At 44.8% G+C, this 20,624-nt stretch overlaps 1 protein-coding gene across 4 annotated transcripts in view; it reads left to right on the forward strand.

Moving 5' to 3' along the window:
- CLIP2 (CAP-Gly domain containing linker protein 2) overlaps positions 1-20,624 on the forward strand; it is an 81,299-nt gene that overhangs the window by 31,809 nt on the left and 28,866 nt on the right. For all 4 annotated transcript variants that reach the window (XM_074923256.1, XM_074923257.1, XM_074923255.1 and 1 more), the window contains exons 3-4: positions 5,394-5,932; positions 16,394-16,518. In XM_074923256.1, coding sequence (XP_074779357.1) covers positions 5,394-5,932; positions 16,394-16,518 — 664 coding nt within the window. The remainder of the gene's footprint in view (positions 1-5,393; positions 5,933-16,393; positions 16,519-20,624) is intronic.

Here is a 20,624-nt window from a genome sequence, read left to right on the forward strand (position 1 = left end):
TCTCCCTCCCTTCCTGGCATGAAATGCTACTCTGCTATATCTCTTTTTCCTTGTTTTTTTTTTTTTTTTTTTTGTTTTGTTTTTTTTTTTTTTTTAATCTAATGTGCCTCCATTTTATCAATTAACTGCCTGTCTCCTGATTCCCATGGCAACACAACAGGCTGTTGCATTTCTGATTCCTTTGGCAGCTGGGGTGCCTGGCATGTGTCTTGGGAGCAGTATGATTACAAAAGGGTTCTGCAGGGAGTAGGAAATACATGGGCAATGCTCACTATGCACTGCTTCTCATGCTAAACTATTTTTCTCTTCATTTCCCTCCTCCCCTTTAGAAACAAGTTTCCTTTCCCCTTTTGTTTCAATTGCCTGGTGATAAGAAATGAGCAACTGTGGGAGGTCAAAAGATGTGGAGGGAGTGAGGGAATGCATGGTTTTGCTGGATGTGGATGGCACTTAAACGTAACACGAGGCTGAGCATCTCATCAGGGGTCCTGCAAAGAAGGTTTTTCCAGCTGATGCAGCAGAGCAAGCGCTCCGTTCCTCCTGCTTTAAAACTTTCAACTTTCAGAGCTTGCTTGAAGGGTGGTTTCTTACCCTTGTACTGTATGAAGCTGTCTCTTTACCCCTTCCTACAGCAGATGTTTTCAAGAGCTGGAAGGGTCCATCCCACATTTGCAGCAGTCCTCGTGCTTGCAGGGATTTTGGATACATGGCTTTCATTAGCACATTAACAAGAGCCATGTGAACAGGCTGAAGCCTCAGTTAAAACCTTTAACCTCTCCAGCTCTTGGCTGATAGGAATTTGACTCCTGAAGTATTGGTGCCTTATCTGTGTGGGGTACCCTGTCACTGATGGCCCCTAAAACATGTGGGATGAGTCTCCAAAAAGGGCCCTCTGCACCAGGTCTGCCATGGTGGTTATTAATGCATCATGTGTGGGCATTACTAAAGCTAAAGGGAAAATAGAGATTTAGAGCTGGACAAGATGTGTATGTAGCGGATGCTGTGTATGACTTTGATTTATAAGTTGTTGTTCAGCCCTGAAAGCTGTGACCTACAGGAAGAGCATTTAAATTGAAAAGAATGAGCCAGCTAATGAACACAATAGGGTTGTAAAGTTGGAAAGCCCAAGTGGAAGAGAGCCTGCTTACTGCTTGTTGTGTCTTGAAGCCTGGTCCTGGTGAGAGGGAGGGAGGAGCTGCTGTCGCAGTCCTGTCTTGCAAGCGAGGTTTGTGTTGGGCAGAACAGCAGTGGAATATCCTCCTGGACCAAGGAAGAAAGAGTTTTCCCTATCTCTGGCTTCCAGGTGAGCTGCTGAGTTAAATACTGAATAGTGACATGCAAAGAGTTCCTGTGGCTTCTTGACTGGCATCACCAGATAACAGCAGGGTTGGAGTAGGAAATAGTCTACATTTTGTTGGGTTTGCTTCTCTTGTGTAACTCTGTTCATAATTTCGTACCTGAAATCTGTACCTTCACTTTGCTGTTAGCGAGTTTCTTGGAACTTCTTGGTGTTTAATCGGGGAGTCTGACTAGAACAAGACGATTTTTCTTTTCCAGAAACAGCAAATCTAAATGACACAGGCATAGACCACTTTAGTTTGCCTGTAGGCTGGAGAAAGCTCAGGGATTCTGGACACTTGGGTGACTTTCCCCAAAGCTGTAAGAGCTGCTTGGAGAGTGGATACTTCCCTATGTCAGGTCATAGAGAGTAGTGCTGTCAGCTGATCTCTGTTTTGGGCTATCCTAAGATACTCATGGGGTTGAAGACAAGTTGTTCATCGCTGCCTTTTGCCTTCTGAAGGGCTGGTGACTAGATACCTATCTGGGAGGGTCAGAGCTTAGTCTACTTGGACTATTCTGGATGTTGTCTGGCCATCTAGTTAATGGGTCCATCAGACCTGAAGGCAAGAAGAATGAGTTTAGCTTGATCATAGTAACTCTTGGCTTTTCTGAAAACAGTGCACAAAAAGCCTGTTAGCTGCACTGTAGGAAAATTGGTGCCTTAGTTACAATTTTATATGTGGGTAATTAAGGTCATGTAAAATACCAAGTTTCTATAACATGGCTGTAATAAAGGTGGTGAACCTTCTGGCAGTTCCTCTCTTAAATCCTATCTTTTTGAATAATTCACCTCATGCTAAAGAATAATAATCTGACTGCACTGCTCTGTTTGGGAGCTTGTAATTAGATTGTTTCCCTGAAATGCTATAATTACTGTAGTTTGGCAGCCCTGCCTGTCAGACAGGCACCTAAAACAAATGGAATGTATGAAGTCCCACAACAGTTTTGGCTGTTTGGGGAACACAATGTTGTACCAAGAGTCCAATGAACTTTTTTTTTTCTGGTTCAAATCAGTTTTTGAAGGTGTTTGCTCTTGCAGTGAAATATAGTGAGTCTAGACATGGTTTTAAATCTTGCTGCGTTGTTTGTTCAGCTTTGGGCAGCTTTCCTGTCTTTCTTTACTTGAGCTTCACTGCTGAAGGGTTTGCTTTATCCCAGCTGTGTTGCAGAGGTGTTTGAGAGCTAACACAACCTGTATCTTGATCGTTAACTAACAGCCATAATAAAGACTGCTAGTGTGCTGAAACTCAGGCTCCAGTAGGACTAGAAAAACAGCTTTCATCTTTTGTGAATACAGATGCAGGACCCCCCCCAAATTTCTGTGCTTACAGTTCTCTCTACAGCGGAGTTGAATTCAGCTGTTCTGCGTGGTGCGTTGTGTATGTGTGTGGCAAACACGAGATCTGTGTGTTATGGCACTCTGCAGAGCATGAAACCAGGATGTAAGTTGTGTTTCTAATTTTATTTATTCTCGTACCCATGAAAGGAGACAGATACGTACCACAGATGTTGTTGATGATAAACTCCTGTAGCCACCCCTTTTTAAAATGCAGCTTGCTGGTTCCTAATCTGGCTGCTTTACTATCTTGTGCTATTAAGCATTAAAATTAAAATGGTGGCCTTATTTTCTGCTTATAACTGTTTTTATGATTCACGTGGATGGAGCCCTGTTTCCTTACCACTCATTTTTATATAAAGTCCATTTTGAAGGACAAAACTCTGACCATCCTTATAGTCTTTGTTTTTCAGTTTTTAAGGTGAAACTGGTTCTTGGATTTAATGCCATCCTTCTAATGGAGCACACTTTGATGTACTGTCTTTTATAAGATTGAGGGTTAACACGGGCTTGAATGTCAAATATTTGCCAAAAAAAAAAAGTTAATGAATAACACGTGAGGTTAGGGAAACTTTCAGAGCAGGGTCCAAAGACCAAGAGAAGATTTCTCCCAGGGAGCTGGCTGAGCTCTGCCAAGAGCACTGCAGTCTCGGTTGCCACTAACCTTTTCAGCTGGGAACAGTATTTATGGCACTGTCCTTCCTGTGCCCATCATGGGATGGACCTCTTGAATATGCCCTTGTTCCAGCTCCAGCCCACCAAGCCTAGTGAGCTGAGCAGATTGGAGTCAATTCTGTTCGTAAGAGGAGTTTGTATGATCATGTCTTAGCTGCTGCTTTCTCCTTCAGATCAGGTTCAGACCAGCCAGAGGTACTGCTGGCTTTCAGGAGCTACAACCTAAGTGGTGCAATTGTGCCTTAGAGATTTGTCAAGAGTGTTGACTCAGGAGCCTAAGAACTAAAGTGTCAGTATTAATCCCTCTTAACACAGCTGGTTTAGCAGGAACTGTAAATTTTTCATGCGAGTGCTGCAGCACTGTTGCTCTTTTCTTTCCCCTGACATTAGACCTTTAGCAAAGCTTTGAAGTATCTTGGTTTGAGAGCTTTTATGTTCTTCAGTTTTTCTAGGAGCTGAGCCTGAACTGTCAGGCCCATTACTTCTAAAAGCTGTAGAAATGGTGCAGACTGAGCCATAGTGATGGCTGAGGCTGAACAAGTTTCACAGTTCACTGCAGATAAGCGCTCAAGTTTGGCTTGTCTCTGCACCTACTTAAGCTTTCTCTGTCAGCTTTCTCTGGTAGCAGATAAAAATTTCTTCCTGGGTGTGCTTTAGGCTTTCCTGGTTGGTGGCACTCAGAAATTTCAGCTTAAAGTTTGGCTAAGAGTCCAGGTAGCTTTCACTGAGTGCAGGCTGTGTGGGACCAAGTCTCATGTGCACAGTCCCTACACCAGGGAGAAGCACACTTGGGACCTCCATGCTACCAAGAGCTAACTGAAGGTCCATGGTATATGACTTGCTGGATCTTATTTTGCAACCTTATTTCCTCAGTCTCTTGTGTGGCTTCTTTTAGGGCTTTACTTAACTTCCCCCTTAAATCTTGCGAAGTTTTAATGAAGTCCGTATGTCCTTGTCTTTCCTTCCCCTGGGCCCTAGGCTGAACACACAAAGTTTGTGGTAGGAGTTTGACACAGAGGTCAGCAAGAGTGGTGTCACTGATAAGTTGTTTGCTTGGGTTGCCTTTATTCCTCTTCAGATGTCAGTCACATATTTAAGGGCCTCTCTGTGTGTTACAGAGAGTTTGGCTGATCAAGAGTGTGCTGGAGAGCGAGGGACAGTGAATTTCCAGCATCACCTGCAGTTTTCTTTCTCCCAGTGCTGGAGGTCTGGCTTCAGTCTGACAGGCTGATGTTGGAATAAAACTGTTCTTTATTGCAAGTTTTATTGAGTTCAGTGCATGACGTGTCAGCCCTGGGAAGGCTGCAGTTGGGTTTGTGGATGCTTCCTGTTTATAGATATGCTGTTTGTATGGAACATACCCTGGGTGTCTGCTCGCGGCTGGGTTCTGCTCCAGCAAAGGGCATAGCAGCAGCTGGGAAAACTGAGTAATTTGCAAAGGCAGCTGCATGGTCCCACAGGAGCTATTAGTGCCCTTGGTGGGACTCTCCATGCTTGGACTGTTTGTGTCTAAACAAGTGGAGTTCTCATAGTGCCAGGTAGTAAAACATCAGTGCTTCACTCTTTTTTTTTTTTTTTTCCTTCTCTTTTTTTTTTTTTTTAATTATTTTTGGATGAAAGGATGACTTTGGCATCTTTCTTTAAAGCATCAGGGCATTGGTCTCCTTTTGATTCTTAAGCACTTACACCACTCCTGTCCTTTTGAGCTTATTCACACTAATGCAAAATACTCTTTGGTGCTGATGGGGCTGGGGGTGAGCAAGCATTGTAAAGGAGGATGAAGACATGGGGTTGGTTCTTTCTTGTGTGCAAAACCTGCAGAAATTGGGCAGCAGATGGAGATTTCTGGGCAAGATTGCTTTCCTGCCAAGGAAGATGTGTAAGTAAGGGGGTCGCTCAGGTTTTAACCTTCTCCTGGTGTAAACCTGCAACCTAAGTAATTGTCCCAGATGTTTCCTTTTTGTAAATGCCCTTTCCTGGTGTTTTGGCTGCCTTTTAGGATTTCTCCTCATACCAAAACCTCTTTTCCCTTGATTCACAGGCTCACCTTTACACAAGCAGGGTACCACCTCCACCGCCAGCGCCGAGAAGTCAGGTTCAAAGGTTGCCGAGGTGGGCGATGATTTCCTGGGAGACTTTGTGGTGGGCGAACGTGTCTGGGTAAATGGAGTGAAACCAGGTGTGATCCAGTATCTTGGGGAGACGCAGTTTGCTCCGGGCCAGTGGGCAGGGGTCGTTCTGGATGACCCGGTGGGTAAGAATGACGGCTCTGTCGGTGGAGTACGTTACTTTGAATGCCAGCCGCTGCAGGGGATTTTTACGCGACCATCCAAGCTGACGCGGCAGCCGGTGGCTGAGGGCTCGGGGAGTGACGCCCCCTCCGTGGACTCCCTGACGGCTCAGAACTTGTCGCTACACTCGGGGACGGCCACGCCACCTCTCTCCACTCGTGTCATCCCCCTGCGGGAGAGCGTCCTGAACAGCGCCATGAAGACAGGCAACGAGTCTGGATCTAACCTCTCAGACAGTGGGTCTGTGAAAAAAGGGGAGAAGGACTTACGGCTTGGAGATCGCGTGCTGGTGAGTTGATCATGGGGTCCCACAAGAAAGGCAAAGGACAAGAATTTGTTCCCTCCCTAAGTGCTCCTGGCAAGGCTCAGGACAAGGCAAAAGGAGGACAGAGTTGATGAGGTGTGGGACAAAGCGTGGTCTTGGAAGGGGGTGCCTGGACCAAGCAGGCATTGAACTTCTGCATTCACTGTTGTTTGGGATGCTGTGTCTTCTGGATGTGTTTTTCTCTTTCACATTGATGCAAAAAACCATGTTCCAGAGTGTTTCTTGTATTGGAACAAGTCCTGAGCAGTAGAATGAGGTCAGAGAGAGCAACTCAAACATGAGAAGGAAATAGAAGAAAAATCATTAATGATTATTTTCTAATCCACTGATATTCCCTATAATGTGTGTATCAGGACTTTCGAGGAATTTGCAACAGTGTCTTGTTGCATGTGGTCATACGTAATCTGCAAGTATTTGCGAGAATCAGTCCTAGATGCTCACCCCCCTTTTGGTGCTTCAGATTTTACATGTTGGATATCACACCAACTCCTTTCCTGTACAGAAAGGAACTTTCAATTCTGTTTATTAAAGGACAGGAGTTTGGGAGAGATCACTGTATTGATGGATGGGTCCTCGACATCTGATTTCTGTTGTTGTTTTCATTATCTCCAACATAGTACCTGATGACTTCAAACCAAAATGCCACACTTGCACTGAGAATGGCTTACTGGAAGTTTTCTGTCAAACTTGTCACAATCTGTGTCCTAACAAAGGAGTAGTGCTTTCAGTGGAGGTGGAGAAGGAAGAAACTGAAAAACTAAATGCAGTTTTTCCATGTTTCTGTAAAAGAGAGTTCAGTTTTGTTAGCGTATATGATGCATACTGTGATATCAAATATTGGAAGAGCCACACGTTTCAGCACAGATCTTTTGTGACTGTATTCCCAGTAATATCCCTGGATCTAAAAGATAAAGGTGACTCTGACCAACAGTGATGACAGCTGGCAGAGGGTTAGTCTCTGTGCGCATCCTGGGCAATGTGGCTCCCATTTAAAGTTGGCTATGGAATGTTTCCTTTTTGGGACATCTGGTTCCAATACCAATAGTGGTGGCAGGGAAGTGTAGACAGACTTGTTATCTGGTTAATAACAGAGGTTTGGTAGAACTTGGCTTCACAGCTGATGTGAATCAGGAGGAGGGTGTGCACAGGGGTGTCAGAGGCCTTTGCAGCCTTGGACAGCAGGTTTTTGTGCTGGTGATAGCAGCAACCCTGGGCAGGCAGCAGCCTAAGCTGATGGAGTTGATTCCTTTGCTCCCTGCAGACCTGTGGGGACTGTGGGCAGCTGGGCCATGTTAGAGCAGCCCTAGGTGGCTGGGGAGCACTGAGCAGCTATGACAGACCAGGCATGTCCTCCGAGTTAAAACTTTACATAGCACAATCTGCTCTGAGGGTTTCAGGATCTGCTGTGTCCAAATGTCAGGCATCTCTGGCATTACAACTACACTTTTGAGGCTAGCAATGCATTTGCACACCAAATTGCACACTGTTGCATTGTTCATTAGTTTTCATTTTTATTTAAATACAAATTAAAACAATTTAAAGTTTGTTCATTTTCAGAGGAAAAAAGTGAAGATGGGGTCTGCTTGTGCACACTGGATTTGATGCTTGGTAAATTTAGTGTGAATGTGTGGGCTTGTAGACGTAGATGTAGAGGTGAGACAGTTTTGTATTCTCAAATTTTCCCCAAAATGTGCATTGCATTCTGTATTGCAGCAGGAGCTGACAGCTGCTCAAGGGTTTGTTGCTTCTCTGTCATCTTTCTGACTTCACCAGAGTTTGCCTCCCTTCCCTCCCCATCCCTACTGTCAGCAAAGCTGCTGCAGACCCTGCTGGTCCCAGGGGCAGGGGTGGGCAGGGGAAGGTGCAGAGACATTCTGTGTTTACACATACACTGATGCTCATGTTGGTGTGTTAAAGCAACCACATATGGGGAAAAATGAATGTCGGTAATCCATCCTCCTTTTTTTAGTTTTCTCCCATGTTGTCCTTTACCTGTTGCAGGGAGTGGGGAGAATGCTCAGGTGAGAACTTCCCATTTTAGGAGCAGCAGTCATAGAAGGTGAACTGCAGAATATAAAGTCTACAGTAAACTTGGCCCTGTTCTTTCTGACCCAGCTAGGCAATGGAATGGAATTCTCCAGACTTAAATGTTTAATCTCTCTCTTCTCTTGACTGTAAGCTTACTGAGGTGGCATCTGTCCACTTAATAATTCTCTGCTTACCTCAGTGGGGCCCACACAGACTGAGATTTCAGCATACCCATGCAATATAAACTGCTAGCATCACTCCCCTTGGCTTCTGTTGAGTTGTTTTTGGGGGGGTTGGGGGTGGTGTTGGTTGGTTGGTTGTGAAGGTGCATCCTTAAAAGCCCTTCTTCCCTGCCTGCTAATTTATCCACCCCAGATATCAGATAAAATTTGTGCTGTGATTTGTTCATGTAATAAACAGCTCCAAAAGAGTGAATCTGCAATGAGCTCAGCATCTCACTAGCTCTAGAAGGAATGCTCGGCTTACAGAAACATCAGGAATTGTTTGTGAGCAGTAGCAGAGGTCCAGGAGAAGAACAGATAATGACAACAAGAAGGAATAATTTGCTGTTACCGCTCAGTAACATGTGCTTAGCTTGGTAGATGGCTTTTTTAGTAATGGAGTTGTCAGCTAATCATGATTGGTGTTTGAATACATAAACAATAATTCTGGGTTAACCTGAGTTGCCTCAAATTCCCTGAGTAAATCTTTGCTCTTGTCCTCTATAGATTGGTAGTTTTAGTTGTCTTTATTACTCCTAGTCTATGCTTTCCTGAAAGATTATGTTTTTGACAATGGCTTTTAGGCAGATGGGATCCACCAAAGGCTTTTCAAGTGAGGGAGGACTTTTTTTTTTTTTTATTGCTCAGGGGATGGAGCACAAGGTTGCAGGGGTCCCTTCCAGGTCTGTAACACCAACACCTGACTGCTCTGCATTCTGGTCATTTCGTGCTTGCGGTTTTCTTTAACTTCATTAAAGTCCATTATAGCCTGAAGACATTTTTGCTTTTCAATGACTTTGTTCTGAGATGCTTTCTGACTCTAGCAGTCACAAAAAGTGACTTTTAGCTTTCCATTAGAAGCTTTCCATTAGAAGAATTAGATAATATTTGCCTTTGGCACTTTCTAACTCGGATTTTTTTCCAGAGATGCCAGAATTGCATTAAAGATATGAAAAACTCACCCTAATATTGTATAACTCATCTCTTGAAGTCTGATAAATGAATGTGGAACAATTAACCTTTGCTTTAGTAAGAACAGGGCTTCCCAAAGTATAATAATTGCTGGAGTGCTGCTGTTAATGTGAGGTTGGCTTGTTGCCTTTTTTGCAGGGTAGGAAGAGATGGAAACAAAGCAGTGGAGCAGTTGAGCATTTTCTGATTGGGAGGAATCTCTGCTGTATTTTTCACCTAAGAAAATGTATTTTACATGCTTTGGGGGAGGCTTTCTCAGCAGCTGAACTCATTCCACCCTAGATGTTGTTGCTTTCTTAAGAAGGGTGGGAAGGAGGTGGCTGTTCTCTGTATGTCAGTCTAAATAAAGAATAATGTAAAAAAAAAAATTAAAATTCCTCTTAATAGAGGTATTCTGCCCTTCAGCCATCCTTCTGTCTCCTAACTGGGATTGCAATCTTCAGTACTGAAATGTAGTAATAAACAAGACTAAGGGCCAGGTTCTGTCCCAGTGGCTGATTGACTCTATTGCTGTGGAATGTGCCCTAGATACCCTTAAGATGGAATCTAGATTTGTGATTTTGGCCACCTACAAGCTCTAACAAAACCAGAGGAGATGCTGGAATAGCAGGAGCAGTGAGGTTCCAGTGGAGCGGTGCCTGGGCTGATGGAGGGGCAGGACTGCCGTGGTGGGCTGCCTAGGCTGGGGGAATTAGATTCTGGGCTCCCCCCAAGCATGTGATTTTAATAATTTTCTTCTCTGTATGCTGTGAAGTGTTTTTGCCTGTGGTGTGTTGTAACCTCTGGCTCCTGGCAAATGACAGAAAATTCTCAAGAATAAACTAACCATATCCTTTTCTTTAGCATCCCCCCTGCATGCCCCTGCCCCAGCCCATTGCTCTGCCAGCCTGAAGCTGCAGAAAGCCTTTAACCACCTGAGTGAAAAACCATTTCCATCAGAAGCTCCCCAGTGAGGAGATTTGCAGCCTAAGCCCTTCTCCTTGGGCAGAGACAACTTGCTCTGCTGCTGCCAGCTCGCTTTGAGCTATTTCAGTGCCTGAGACTGAAGCTTTACTGCTGCAAAGACATGTGAGGTGTTATGAAGGAAGGATTCATGCTCCTTATTTTCCTCGTTAACCATTAGAGCTCTTCCAGCTTGCTTAGAGGTGCAGCGATGCTCTTATATGGGCTTTACAGACAAAAAAAAAAAAAATCACAAGACTTACTTCCTTATTGCAAACCAGGCCGTAAAGAGAGAAGGATCCTATTCTGGAGGATACCAAGGTGATATTTTCAGGGAAGGTATTTTTATTCCATTTCCTGCTTTCAGCTCAGTCCATAAGGAGACCAGCAATTGCTGTGTCATGACTGGAGAGTGTAGTGTACAGCAGAGCTCAAGACCTTGCACGGGAGTGTGGGAATGATGGATCTCTGTCCCTATGGAGGCTTGTGCTGGGCAGTGGGAAGTCCAGTCTTCCAGTTACTTGTAGGATTCAAGAGACAGGAAAACATCTAGGTGTCCTAGTCCAAGCTCTCTCCTTGCCATATAAGATTGTTGCCCTTGTGTGGTGTGAAATACACTGTGACTCCAGTTGTCACAGGAGCAAGTGTTCCCTGTCACTGCCATGAAACTAAGTGGAAATAAATAGCCAAAAGCAACTGTCCTACCCTGCTCCTGCTGCCACGTTAACCCTTTGAGGCTTTTTGTGCTTGCAGATACCCTCCTAAGCATTCATTTGGGCTGGTGCGTTGGCCAGTCCTTGTCTTGTGTGTAATATCTGTCATTAAATAGGAGTTGTAAGTGGCCTGTGGTGGAGCAAACTATATTATTAACATGGGTGGATTTTGTATCAGAGTGCTCAGGAGGGGATGCTGTAATTCTAGGCTTTCCTCTTACACTACATCCCTAGGATGTTATTTTCTCACTGGTGCCTGGAAGATAAATGTGCACACATCTTGCATCAGCAGCACTGTTGCTTATCGCCATGCAGTGCTGACTTGTGCTGTGGGGATGGGAAGGCACAAAGATAAGTGGTTGAGTTAAAAGAAACTATAAAAATTCACGTAACTTCATGTAGGAAGGACTGTCCTATAGTTCCTGCCTGTCTCTCTTCTCCCCTCACCCTAAAAGCTAGTTCTGGCATTCACAGGTGATGTAGTGAGTATGTAGTCAGATGAAACTGCTGATGGTCGGCTGCCACCAGCGTCCACTAAGTTGCATTTACAGACAAACCTGGCCACCAGCCAGATCTCCACCTTACCACTAGCCTGCTGAATGCTGTCCCTGGCAGTCAGCTGGGACACAGTCCCAGTAAGTGATAGCATGCATTTCCCATAGGTGTGCGCGTTTACCCCATTGTACTTACAGATTGTTATTTCATGGGATATGTAATGGCTGGACCCACGCCCCCATGCCGCTGTAAAAAGCACCTTCTGTAAATCAGGTCTTGTACAATAATCTTCTGTCACCAGTGCTTGGAAGAGCTAAATTACATGTGGTGGGAAAACACAGCTACTACCTCTCTCAGCTTGGGTGGAAATAGGCTCCTTGTCTGGGTGGATGAGTGTAAGGGGAAAAAAAACACAAACCGCTTTTTTCCCCAAGGGAAGGGATGGCTGCTTGCGTTTGCATGCTGGATACCATCTGCAGCTAGAGCTCATATCAAGAGCAAGCAGCACTTGTCCAGTAAAGGTGAGCTCCAATTTCTTCTTAGTATCATGTAGGAACAGTGTAGAGTAAGCTTATATGCAGCATGTTAAAAGTAGTTGAAGGTCCTCAGGGTAAAGAAAGAGTCCTGTGTCTGTCCTTTGCTCATGATGTGTGTCCTTATGGCCCCACCAGGACCCAGCATGGGGCAGGGGAGCCCTGCAGAGGACCCATGTCAGTGTGCTGCACTTGGGCACTTACTGTTCCCTCCTCAACCTCTGGTCAGCAGCACTGTCTTGTGGAAGAGCTTTGGAAAGCAGCTGAGAAAATAAATTTAGATGGGGAAATCAGAATCTTAAGCAGATAGCACCGCATCATCTCAGTGGTTTCTGCCTGGGGATATGCTCAAGCAGGCATCTGCAGCCACTGCTGACCCCTGAGCCATGCGTGACATGGTGGGGAGCACCATGGCTGGCCTCAATGATGCAACTTTATTTTTCTTTTCTTCCACAGCGTTATTGGAGTGTATTGCAAGCAGTGCATTGCCCGTAGGCCCTGGGTTGAGGACAGCTGTTAAAAGGTTCTTGCTGAAAGCAAGAAACTGCTATGGGACAAGCAGAGAGGACATACGGGGCAACGAGCAAACTCAGGCTGGAGGGAGTCTGGCTTGCAGCAGCCAGATTGAGATACAGCCTGTTGCTAATTTGGTAAATTGTTTAAATGATATATTAGCAGCTCTGATGAAGACAGTGTCTGGAAAGATTAGCATCATTGTCTTTTCAGCACTGGAACACTGGTCTGGATCCAATTTTGTCATTTTGATTAGGAAACCATAGTAAAACATGATGTCAGTGATACTACAGTTAGCAGGGAGGGCATGTGGATGTCCTTCTTCAATGAGTGCATATTACTTTTCTGACTCACTGGTTGGGATACAGACCTGTTAAATGTTCCTGGATTCATTTTGTTGTGAAGGTCAATCCCAGGACTGTCTCTTGAGACTATTGGAGATCTTTTGCTGAGGAAAGGCCAGGTAAGGAAGGTGGTCCTTAGTCAAAGGCATGAAAAAGGCATTGGAGCGAAGTCAGAGAACATCTGGAACTGAACTTTCTAAGAAACCAGCTGAAGAGGGTGGGCCACCGTGAGCTTGTTTAAAGTTAATAATAAGTGTTTTCACCTGAAGAGAGACACTTGGAACACTGATGCTGGTCAAAATACCCCCCAAAAGAAAAAAAATCCTGTATCACTATGTCAGTATTGTTTCTTGGTTTTGGAGCTTCAAGAAAGAGCTATTATTAGCTACTTTTAGGTGCCTTGTTCAAAATTTTCTATAACTAAAACCAATAAAACTTTACATTTAAAAATCCCATTCTCTTGGACATGAATAGCCTGAGTAACCATTTTGGTAAGGTAACTACTAAAGGCTTCTCAGAAAAGCTTTGGGAGTTTTGTTCATTTTTGAATGAAACTTGCCAACTACAAAAGCTGTGGCATATCTGAACTGCTGGGGTGTAGCTGAGCACCCTGGCAGCCTTGTTAACTCTGTGCTGTCTCGTGCTTCAGCAGAGAGATGGGTTGCCCTGTCCAGTTTGTCTTTGCTTAACTCCGGCCACTCGGCAAGTTGAAGGTGTGATTGTGGCTCTGATTAATGTGCCAGACTGAGAGATGCAGACAAGATTTCCATAGAGGAACTGCTGACTGGGGGTGGTACTGATGCTAATGGCAGGCTGAGCTGTTCATGGGATGGAAATCCTCTGGTCTCTGGCATGATGGTGGCAGCTGTGTCAGTGCAGTAGGAGCCAGCTGTGCTCGGCTGTCACTTGTGCCTGGATTGTGGAGCATGGTATCAAAACTAGGCTTGGGCAGGAGGGGTGGCTGTGAGCTACCATGAGTTATGCCATGGAATTGCTACCCTCCCTTGGCTTTCACAAGCTGCCTTTTGTCCTCCTTCCAAGGCAATACGTCTGATTTATTTGAAGGGTCTGATAGAAACAAACGCTTCTGTTTTGATGAGACTGTTTCTTGCACTGGTACGACCTGCCAGCTGGCTTTTTCCAAAATGCATTATTTATTTTAGCAGCATTAGCAGATTATCAGGTCTGAATAAATCTGCATGTCTGAGTTGGATGAATTTTCTAGGCTCTCCGTCCACAGGACTTTCTGTATGCCTGCCAAAAGATGGGGAGCTCAGCAAGAGGGTTGAGCACTGGCATGTGAGTGTGACAGCCCGATATTGGCTCCTGACTGCACTGCCAGCCCTGTCAAGATGTGGGGAGCCCAGGCTGTCAGAGAGCAGATGTGTCCGTTCTGGCTTGGGGGAGAAGGTAATGCTGTATGGTGAGGGTGTATTTTATAGAAAAGATGGCAGAATCATTCATGCTTGAAAGAGAAAATAAAATACGTTGCTCTGGAAGCAGAGAATCACATTGCTGTCTGGGGGATTGTTAGACCTGACCTGCGCTGAGCATCTGCACTGATGTATGGCTTTTGGGTCAGAACGTGACCTGCTCTCTGACTGCGCAGTTTTGGTGCTGGCATAATGAGATAATGTGTGTATGGAGTCAATAGGGGTAGTTATTTTCCCTCCTGTTTGGAAACAGCTTTCTCAAAACAAGTAATATCTGTGGGGGTGTAACTGAGCCGTCCTATTTGTGTGTGGATGCAGGAGTGTGGCCCTCCAGCAGATGCACCAGAATAGCATGGTAAGGGTTATGCTGATGCAGGGACCTCATCAGGTTAAGGTGTTTACACAAGGCTCTGTGGGGTCAGGATCATGTGGTTTGGTAAGGGAAATGTGGCTCAATATCTGTAATTAAAACTCAATAAAAAAAATAGAGGGAGCAATGGTATGGTCCTATAAATGACACTAAGATGAATTACACCTATATTGAGCACTTGCAGCTACACTTACAGCTAAAGAAATGTCTTAGAATGGCATTAAATCATTGCATTAATATTAAAAAGCTAAATCTGTATAAATTTAAATCTAAAAGGGGACTGCCATTTGACTGTGAATGATAGGTAAAGAATTTTACTGCAACTGTTCAAACCTGTAACTTGCCATGTACTAATACTGAAACTGAATCATCTTTTTACTCCTGGACAGAGTGTAGGACCAGGAAACTTTCTTGTGATACTTCTCCTGCTGCCAAATATTTTCCTCCTTACTATAGCAAAGAGAACAACATCAACAAAGCTTTTTACATAAGCAGCACTTTGAATCCCTAGTGAGGGAAATTACAGAAGAACTAACTCGAGCTGCGTGTTGTAGCGCAGCCTCTCTGGGCTTGAGGTAGGACCCAGACTTCAGAGCTGTGTTCTCTAGCCTGTTCAGGTGCAGTTATTTTTAGGCTGGGAAAATTTTCTCCTCTGCATAAACAATTTCCAGAATTTTTACATATTCAGAATTGGTAAATCTGTAACATCCCTACCCCACAATACACAAAACTGAAGATTTCTGCATTTGACTATCACTGTTTTTCTGTAGGAGAATATTACTCTGATACCCGATTATGTAAAATTTAAGAAAATTAATAACTGCAAGTCATTCAAGATAAAGCTCCAAATTGAATTTTAAACTTTTTTTTTAAGCTTTCTTCCTTGAACCTAGGCTTTAGCAGAGATAGGCAAAAACCAGTTTAAATCATATGCTGATTTACTTGGAAGTATGAACCTGTAGAACCACCCTCCTACTTTTCCATCTTTCTTTTCTCAGCACAAGTATCTAAGTAGGAGCTTCTAGGGCAAAGGCAGAGGCGGCGGCTGCTCTGTGAAATGTGCTCTCATAGCAGTGATGAAAACACAAGTTTATACATTCCTGACATGCTCTTCTAGAGTCTGCTCAGCACGCTGAAAGCTTAAAGTGTACATACAGGAGCAAAAGGTGTGATTTATTCTTATTTCTCCATGGAAAGAAAAAAATGTGTGCTAGTGGAAGCCTAGCAGTAAGATAAGACCCTTTCCCATGCAGCACACTAGTGCCATGAATTGATGTAGGGTGTGTAGGTAAAAGTGGAGGGCTTTTTTTTTTCTGTACAAAACACCTCTATTTTGAGAGATTTGCTGGGAGGGCTGTTTGCTGTGTCCCAACAAACCCTGCGTAGGGACAAGCTGAAGAGTGATGAGTGCCTTCCTGGCTCAGCTTGTCCCTGTGTCCCAGTATTGCTCGGAACTGCTGGCTAAAAGAGCACAGGACTGAGACCCCCTTAGTGCAGATCTTGGTTCTTTACAGAAGGCAGGAATAAGCTGTACTTGGAGGGCTTAAACTCCTTCATGGCCTCACAAGTAACTTTGTGCAGTTAGTTGGCATGTTTTGAAATATGTTTTTATTATATTTGGTCTGACATCTCCCAGGCAGGCAGGTCCAAAAGTGTGAGTCTGTCAACTTGCTTGTATTTATTGGAGACCTATTTTTAGAGCTAGGACAATCTGATATGAAAACTATCTGTTCTGATTTGGTTAGATCTGAAACAGAAAATACTGATTTCCCATCGCCCCCCTCCTCTCTCCATAACTATCCTGGCCTTGTGGCCATGCCAGTGCTGCCAGCTCTAACCCTCAGCATCTTTTCTCCAACAGGTTGGTGGGACGAAGACCGGCGTTGTACGCTACGTGGGGGAGACGGATTTTGCGAAAGGAGAGTGGTGTGGTGTGGAGCTGGATGAGCCCCTGGGGAAGAACGATGGGGCGGTTGCTGGTACAAGGTACTGTGTGCTCTCAAACCCAGCCTGGGGTGTGTAGGGCCCTGCTAGGGCGTGTAAACACCACCTAGGGTGGCTGGGGGTCAAATGCCATCTGGACCTGGGAGGAAGAGTTTGGTGGGACATTGTCAGCTGGAAGGAAGAGTCCAGGTTTGAGTCTTTTAGGCTTTGGGATAGCTTTGCAAGGGAGATCAATAGAAACCTCATCACTGGAGCATTTTAAAGCAGGATCAGATAATGTCTATGAAGTAACCTGAGTGGCTTCAGGAAACAGGAGAGAGTAGGGAGAGAAGATACTTATAGTGGTATTTAGTTTTTGCTAGAAATTGATTCTGTGATTGTATTAGCTCTGCTTTCTACCACACAATCCCTTCATAAACTTTCTTCTTGCACTACATCTATAATCCTCCCTGTCAGAACTATAGAAAATAAAGATCTGGCTCTCTTTATCTCTGCTTAATGTTATTTGTTCTGTTCTTTCTGAGGACAAATTTCCGGAGATCTGAAAAAATAATTGGTTATCGTTGTCTGTCCTTGTACTAATTCTGTAGTATGATCGCTGTCTGCTGATTGATCTTACCACCTCTGACTCCATAGACACTCCACTACTTTCCTTTTCAAAAAAAGCCCTTGTTAGTACCTATAAAACTAGGGGGGGGCATCTCACAGGCTTGCTGGGCAGCTGTTTCTGTTCATGTGGAAGTTAGGTAAAGGAATGACCCTCAGACTCAGGTCTTCAGCTTGGTGTTGTTCAAATCTGAGTTAGACGGCAGCACTTTGACCCTGCTTCAAATTCAGGTGGAACTGATTCCTTGTCCTTCACAAGTTCCTTCAGTGGGAAATACTGTTGATTTCTTGGAGCCTCTTAAGGGAATCTTAAATTAGAGGTGAGATTTAACTTTGAAATGGAGGAGCTGAGAGTCCCTCCCTTGTTAGATCTCAGGTTCTGTCATAATGGTTTCTTGTGTTGCGTCAGCCTTGTTTTGTCCAGGAGCCATGTGTTTTCATTTAAAATAAGAGAAACACTGCCTTGTTCAATGTCAGGACAAGAAAGCAGTAAATGATTGTCAGCAGATGGCTGAGTTCCAGCCTATTCTTAAAAGAAAAGAACCAGGATTGTAGAGAATAATTCATGGAGTGAATCCAAGTCCCTGCTTTTTTTTATCATACACTACAAATTATCTCTAAGCTTAATCTTTAGGGTGCTCAGAAATGATTTATTGTCTCTGCATGTGGAAGGGCTGGAAAACACATGTGAGCACAAGGGTGCTCTCTCTGCCTCTTGTCCTCACTTCTCTGTTGCTGTGTCTCAAAACCCCAACTTTTGGAAGTTGTCTTCTGAAACTACTACACATTGGCTGAGGTATATGCCCTGTCTTTAAGGCTTTTGCTTTGTTTCACACTTTATCAAGAGCAGGAAAAACTGAGCTCCACAGCAGGGATTAGGGACCCAGGAGTGAATTAAGAGATTTGGATTAAACAGAGGAGATTGAGGGAAGTCCATAAGGGATCCCTGACCCTTGCAACCAGGCTGATTGTGCAGATCTTTTGACAGTAATGGATACTAGCCAATACAGCAGTGGTACCCATGGACTCTTCAGTTGAAGGGTGCTCTGTCCACCAAGGATCTGTCTGTAAATTTGCAGTGTTGTCCCTGTTTGTCCTTTGAGCCTTAATCCAACCTTTCCACTTTTACAGCATGTGCTAGTTTCATTGGTAGTCTTTTGGAGAAGCCAGTGTAGTAAAGCCAACTCCCTGGGTGCATGCAGGCGTCCCTCAGGCAGCCTTCCCCATGTTTGCCGTGGCCAGGGGGGATTCCTGATACTGCCCCGAGCTTGTCCTGCCGGAATCAGTCTGGGCAGATTGTCCAGGGCTCTGGAGTCTCTCTGCTTTGGTGGTTGTTGCCATCTAGTGAGCATCCGTGGCCTGGCTGCCCGAGAGCAGCGCTCGCTGCCGCAGTGGCAGTCTGCTACGGGAGGGGAGTTGGGTCCAAAGAGCTGACTCTGAGATGGTGGAGGCTGGTGCGAGTGGGAGAGGCAACATGTGGGCAAGTGAGCGAGGATATTGTGACCATCTTTTCTGCCGTGGGCTACTCCAGTTGAGTTGGTGGAGAATTGGCTGAAATTTGTGGAGGATCACTCTGATTCTCCTGCAGGTTCAGGAAGGGGCTTCAGGTCTGGATGTGTGTCAAGGGAAGGTTAAAGGGCCAGGGTTTCCCAAGCAGCTCATGGCTCTCTGGAGGCTGCCTGCAGGCTGTGGTTCAGTAGCAGAGCCCGAAAGGACAGGACATCACTGCAGTGAGCCCCTCTCTGTATGTCAGATGAGTGCTGCTGTGAGACACTGAGGCTTGCTGCATCTGCTCTCCTGTCTGCACAGGAGACTAGGGAGGTGCTGGTGTAGGGATTTTTTTTTTTATCCACAAAGCCAAGCAAGTTCCACTTATCTCTAGTATATTAACCTTTACCTTATTTTACTGCTCTTCCTTCTCTGCCTCTGCTTCTGTGAGAGTCTTTGCTCACTAAACTGCTCATACCTTTGCTTTCACATAGCCTGAAACGTGTCAGCCTTAAATGATGAAGACTTTATCTGTTTCAAAATTTCCTGTGCTGCAGTTTGCATTGCCATCACAACACCACTTTTCTTCCCTGCTTCTTTTCTGTAATGTAAGTATAGAGCTCCTTAGCACTCAGGGAGAGCAGCTCTTGGTTTTTGAGCAGATTTATTTTTTTAATTGCCAAGTGTTCTGGACCCAATTCCTGCTTCTGAACTATAAAACTTAATTGCAACCACTTTGTCTGGACTATAAGCAAATGAGCAGACAGTGATGTGAGTTTGAACTTGCTAAGAGCTGTCAGGGGGCTTTTGAGGGACTTAACCTTTGGCATTGTTGTACAACCACAAGTGCTCAACTGTGCTTAGACCGGGCAGACCTAGGGAAAGGGCTGTGCCATGCTCTTTGTCTGCCTGTGCCTACTACAGTTTGAGAATATGATGCTGAGCCGGCCTTTGGCTGGTTTGTAAGAGGTCAGACTGATTTATTTTTATTGTTTTTTCCTTGGGTCCCCACTCTGCAGCAAGGTCAGCCTGCGGTATGGCTGGTTTTCCAAACCCAAGGGCCTGCGTTGGCAGCAAGCAGAGGAGACTAAGTGATTTTGGGTTGTAGAGGGTTTTTGTAAAGATTGTTATAGAAAAAACTGGGCTTGAGCAGATGTTTGAAAACTAACCACTTTCTCATCTGGCTGGAGATCAGGCTGTTCTCTGGCCTCCCAAGCACACAGACACAGCCCTGTTGCTGCCAGCAGTTTAAAATAAAAGGGAATTGGGGAAGCAGCTGCTCACATCTGGAGAGAAAGGACTTGTGCTAGCAAAGCTGGATTTGTGTCATTTATTCATTAGGACCTGTTTTTTATGCTAACATAGAACAGACGTGGCCTAGTATCTAGTTCTAGCCTTGCTACAAAGCCTGTGAGAATTCTTAAAGGAAACAGTTTTCTGTGTTGACTACTCTCTTGCAACAAGGGGATGCAATACCTGGAGGTGATCTGGTTTTACTTGCTGCAGTGCAGCTGGCTAGCAACAGATAAACCCTGGCTTGAGCCAGTTGGCCCAAGCTCTGAAGGGGTTTCCAAGGTTTGACACTGTGGGTTTTGGCTCATTTGTATTCTGAAAGAGGGCTCCAGAGAGACATAATCATCAGGCTCGCTGCAAGTGTGGAGAGAACTTGCACTGCAATTATCTGATCCTCCCTTTTTTATGCTTGCTTCTTTCTAGGTTTGTTTGTGTGGGAACCAGTTCCTCTTTCTCTGCCACCCAGAGGAGATGGCACACACTGGAGTTTGCTGTAACAGTATTTTTAGCTTCAGAGTTAGGAGCTGCCATTTTCCCCTTCTGTTTTGAAAGGAAAGATTTTTACCCTATAGAACATTTATACAGAGCTGTGTGATTCAGATCTTTTCATTGGACACACTTTGCTACACGACTTTCTTGCAAAGCAAAGAACACACGCACGTTTTGGGGAGGCTAGTATGTTGGTAAGCTTGGTTTGTAAGGAAGGAGCGCGTGTGCTCTCGCTGTGTTTATGTAGTGGGATCTTTGTGCTATCTAGGCTA

The sequence above is a fragment of the Athene noctua genome, chromosome 19 (assembly GCF_965140245.1).
Source record: "Athene noctua chromosome 19, bAthNoc1.hap1.1, whole genome shotgun sequence".
NCBI lineage: Eukaryota > Metazoa > Chordata > Aves > Strigiformes > Strigidae > Athene > Athene noctua.